At 36.5% G+C, this 2,899-nt stretch overlaps 1 protein-coding gene across 1 annotated transcript; it reads right to left on the bottom strand.

Annotated features, from left to right (window-relative positions):
- Positions 1-695: 695 nt before the first annotated feature.
- Positions 696-2,899, bottom strand: LOC130613119 (uncharacterized). Its single transcript, XM_057434445.1, has 4 exons — positions 1,485-2,899; positions 1,261-1,399; positions 940-1,173; positions 696-839 (listed from the first exon to the last, which is right to left on the bottom strand). Exons 1-4 carry the CDS (start codon positions 2,594-2,596, stop codon positions 753-755), a joined length of 1,572 nt encoding a protein of 523 aa, XP_057290428.1. The 5' UTR covers positions 2,597-2,899; the 3' UTR covers positions 696-752.

Here is a 2,899-nt window from a genome sequence, read left to right as displayed (position 1 = left end):
TTTCATTATATCAGGTTTTACCTACGGATTTAGGTTAGGATGCAGCCAGAACAATCCCTTAACCTCGGCTACAAGAAATAACAAATCTGGTTTTACTTATGAGAATTTGGTTAATGAGCCAATTTTAAAGGAATTAAACATAGGCCACACTGTAGGACCATTTGACTTTAAGCCGTTGGATAACCTCCACTGTTCTCCTTTGGGCGCAGCACCTAAAAAAGATAGCACTGTCCGGGTAGTTCTTGACCTATCTCCCCCCAGAGGTTTCTCTGTCAAAGACAGGATAAGCAAGAAAGACTTCTCTGTACAATACTCATCATTTGATGAAGCAGTTAATCTCAAAATCTTTAGGCCCGAACTGCTACATGGCTAAATTAGACATAAAACACGCCTTTCGTTTATGCCCCGTACACGCAGATGTAGTCCAGTCGTTAAAGTAAAAAAAACACACTGACCTGGAAAAAGATGATATAGAGCTGAAACTTGGCACACTTACTCCTTTTAATATGTAGATTACCAGAAAAAAAAGCCCCATCGATAGCATTTGTAGAAAATGAGATATGCGCCATTTTTAAAAATGGTGGATTTCCAAATTTTCGAGAAAACGAAAGTTGGTCAATTCGAGAACCAGTCAATTTAGAACAAAAGTATTATCAACCCAACTCTCAAAAATCAATATTTTTAAGGTCATGGACTTTCTTTAATAGTTTTCATCTTAAAAAAGTAAATATTTGTATACAAATTATGTAAAATCAAAATGCATCAAATATATCAAAAATGTTTCTATTCTCTTCTTTATCTTCCAAATCATCTTCGACGTTACTATCACCATCGAATACCTAAAAAAAAGTGATTAATAAGATAAAGGCTGGCTTTTTTGCTGAACTGACTCCTTATAAGAGATTTGCCTTTAAAAATGAAGAATTATAGAGAGCGGACCTCTTTATTTTCACATGTTTCACCGTGACATTCTCCACAAGACTGCATACAGCTCAGACCATGTTTTCTGCATGAACACAAATTTGTTGAACAGGGTGACTTCGAAGTAGCCTTGCAGTTGCATTTAATGATTTTTAGGAGGCTATCAGGGGCGACTTGTTTATCTGTCTTTATTGGCATCATTTGAGAATTTTCAATTTTCCAGCCCCATTTGCTTGGATCAATTTGCTTAAGCTATAAGACAATAGATTGTTATAAAAATTGAGAAATTGCTACTTTAACTGACATTGCTTGGACACTTGTGTGGTTTAAAATTTATACCTCTTCTTCCTCTAATATCTTCCAATTCATTATCTGTAGATGAACTCGAAAACCGTGTAGAATAGCAGCACTTTCCGTAGGTGGCATCTTTTCAGGATCAATTTTTCCTTTCCAACACATATCGAGATATTTCCGGTATCTGCAAAAATGCACTTTGAGATTATACTAAATGAAGAGAACCTTTTTGTATTGTGAATAAATGTTATATTATATAAGAAACTCACCTAAGTTTGCATAAATCAGTCAAGTCGTTACCACCATAAATGATTTGAAACGCTTTGATGGCAGCTTCTTCGACATCTCTGTTGTCTGCCCAAACATCACCCATTGTGTCTGAGACAATCTGCAATGTTTTGTTCTTTGTGACCAATGACAGCAAGTTATTTTTTCCCTTTCCAAAAGGTGCCGATGTTGTATCACAGCCGGAAAACGAATGTACAAAAAGAATATGCTGTCGGATAGGGTTCCATTTCTGACAGACAACTTTCATGTTCCAGGCTTTATCCAACCTCTCTTGAAAGAAGTAAACATCTCCATGATGTTCTTGCCAATGGTATAGAAGCATCATTGCGACATCGGTATCATCGGCAACTGTTACAACGGCTTTTTTGTTGTTTGTTTCGGCTTCTTTTAGTGCTGTTGAGACGATTGTTGTATCAGCATCACCTTCACAAATCTTCACTGTTTGCCCGTCTTGCTGAAGTTTTATGCTGATATGCCTGATGAAACGTGTTTTGTTATCTTTGTTATTCAGAAAACTTTCTTGGGTAAAAGATACTTTGTTAAAACCAACAACATCAATATTGGGGCATCGTTTTCCACCACCTGTTCGTCGCATGTGCTCATTTGATTTCGTGCTAGGACCATCATATCCATCAAAGACAATGGTGCAAGATTTATAGTGCCGTCGAACGTAACTAACGTAAACTTGGGATAGTTCATCAAAAGTAGAATTTTTGATCCAACGGACTCTATGCAATAGCGCTCCGCCATCGACTACGAAATAAGGATCAATTTGTAATTGATTTTTTCCCACTGCTTCATCATCTTTCATCACAGCTTTACGTAATGAGGGCTTGTCAGGTTTTCTCATTAAGCCATGTTTAAAGAGGGACATTGGCTCTTGTGTTAGTTCGAAAGCAAAAAATTCTTCGATGTCTTCTTTTTCCCTTTGCGCTATGGCTACCAATCGTGTGAACAGCATCGTTGGATTGACAATGACAGATTCTTTATTCAATTGGACTTTGGATTGCAAGGTAATGATGGGCTTAACCTGGTCCTTCCGCTTGATTGTGCATTCAACTATTGAAAGGTTGTCCAACTTTGCTTGTATCATTTTTCCGATCTCTTCAGCAATTTCACAGTTGATACCATCATTTTCATCAGACGTCAAGCCCAAAGAAAGCGAATGAAGATTTGTGTCTTCATAAACAAACGGATTTCTTTGTCGTAGCCAATCTATGAAGACGTCTATACTTTTCAGTTTTCTATTTAAAAAACTATTCTTTTATATTCTATTCTTATCTATCAATTCTTCCGTTTTCTACGTGCACAGTCTTTTACCAACTATCTTAATCACTAAATAAACGAAACATTCGAAACTAGAATTCGATAAATTCTAAACTTGTGAAATTACCTA

The sequence above is a fragment of the Hydractinia symbiolongicarpus genome, chromosome 10 (genome assembly GCF_029227915.1).
Source record: "Hydractinia symbiolongicarpus strain clone_291-10 chromosome 10, HSymV2.1, whole genome shotgun sequence".
NCBI lineage: Eukaryota > Metazoa > Cnidaria > Hydrozoa > Anthoathecata > Hydractiniidae > Hydractinia > Hydractinia symbiolongicarpus.
Note: the sequence above shows the minus strand (reverse complement) of the source record. Positions and strands in the feature narration are given on the sequence as shown.

Excerpts from the sequence above, each read along its gene's own strand:
- LOC130613119 (XM_057434445.1), bottom strand. The coding sequence starts at position 2,596 with ATGATACAAGCAAAGTTGGACAACCTTTCAATAGTTGAATGCACAATC. Across the intron at positions 1,174-1,260 it reads AGATATTAGAGGAAGAAGAG|CTTAAGCAAATTGATCCAAG; the intron begins GTATAAATTTTA and ends ATTGTCTTATAG. Across the intron at positions 840-939 it reads AAACATGTGAAAATAAAGAG|GTATTCGATGGTGATAGTAA; the intron begins GTCCGCTCTCTA and ends ACTTTTTTTTAG.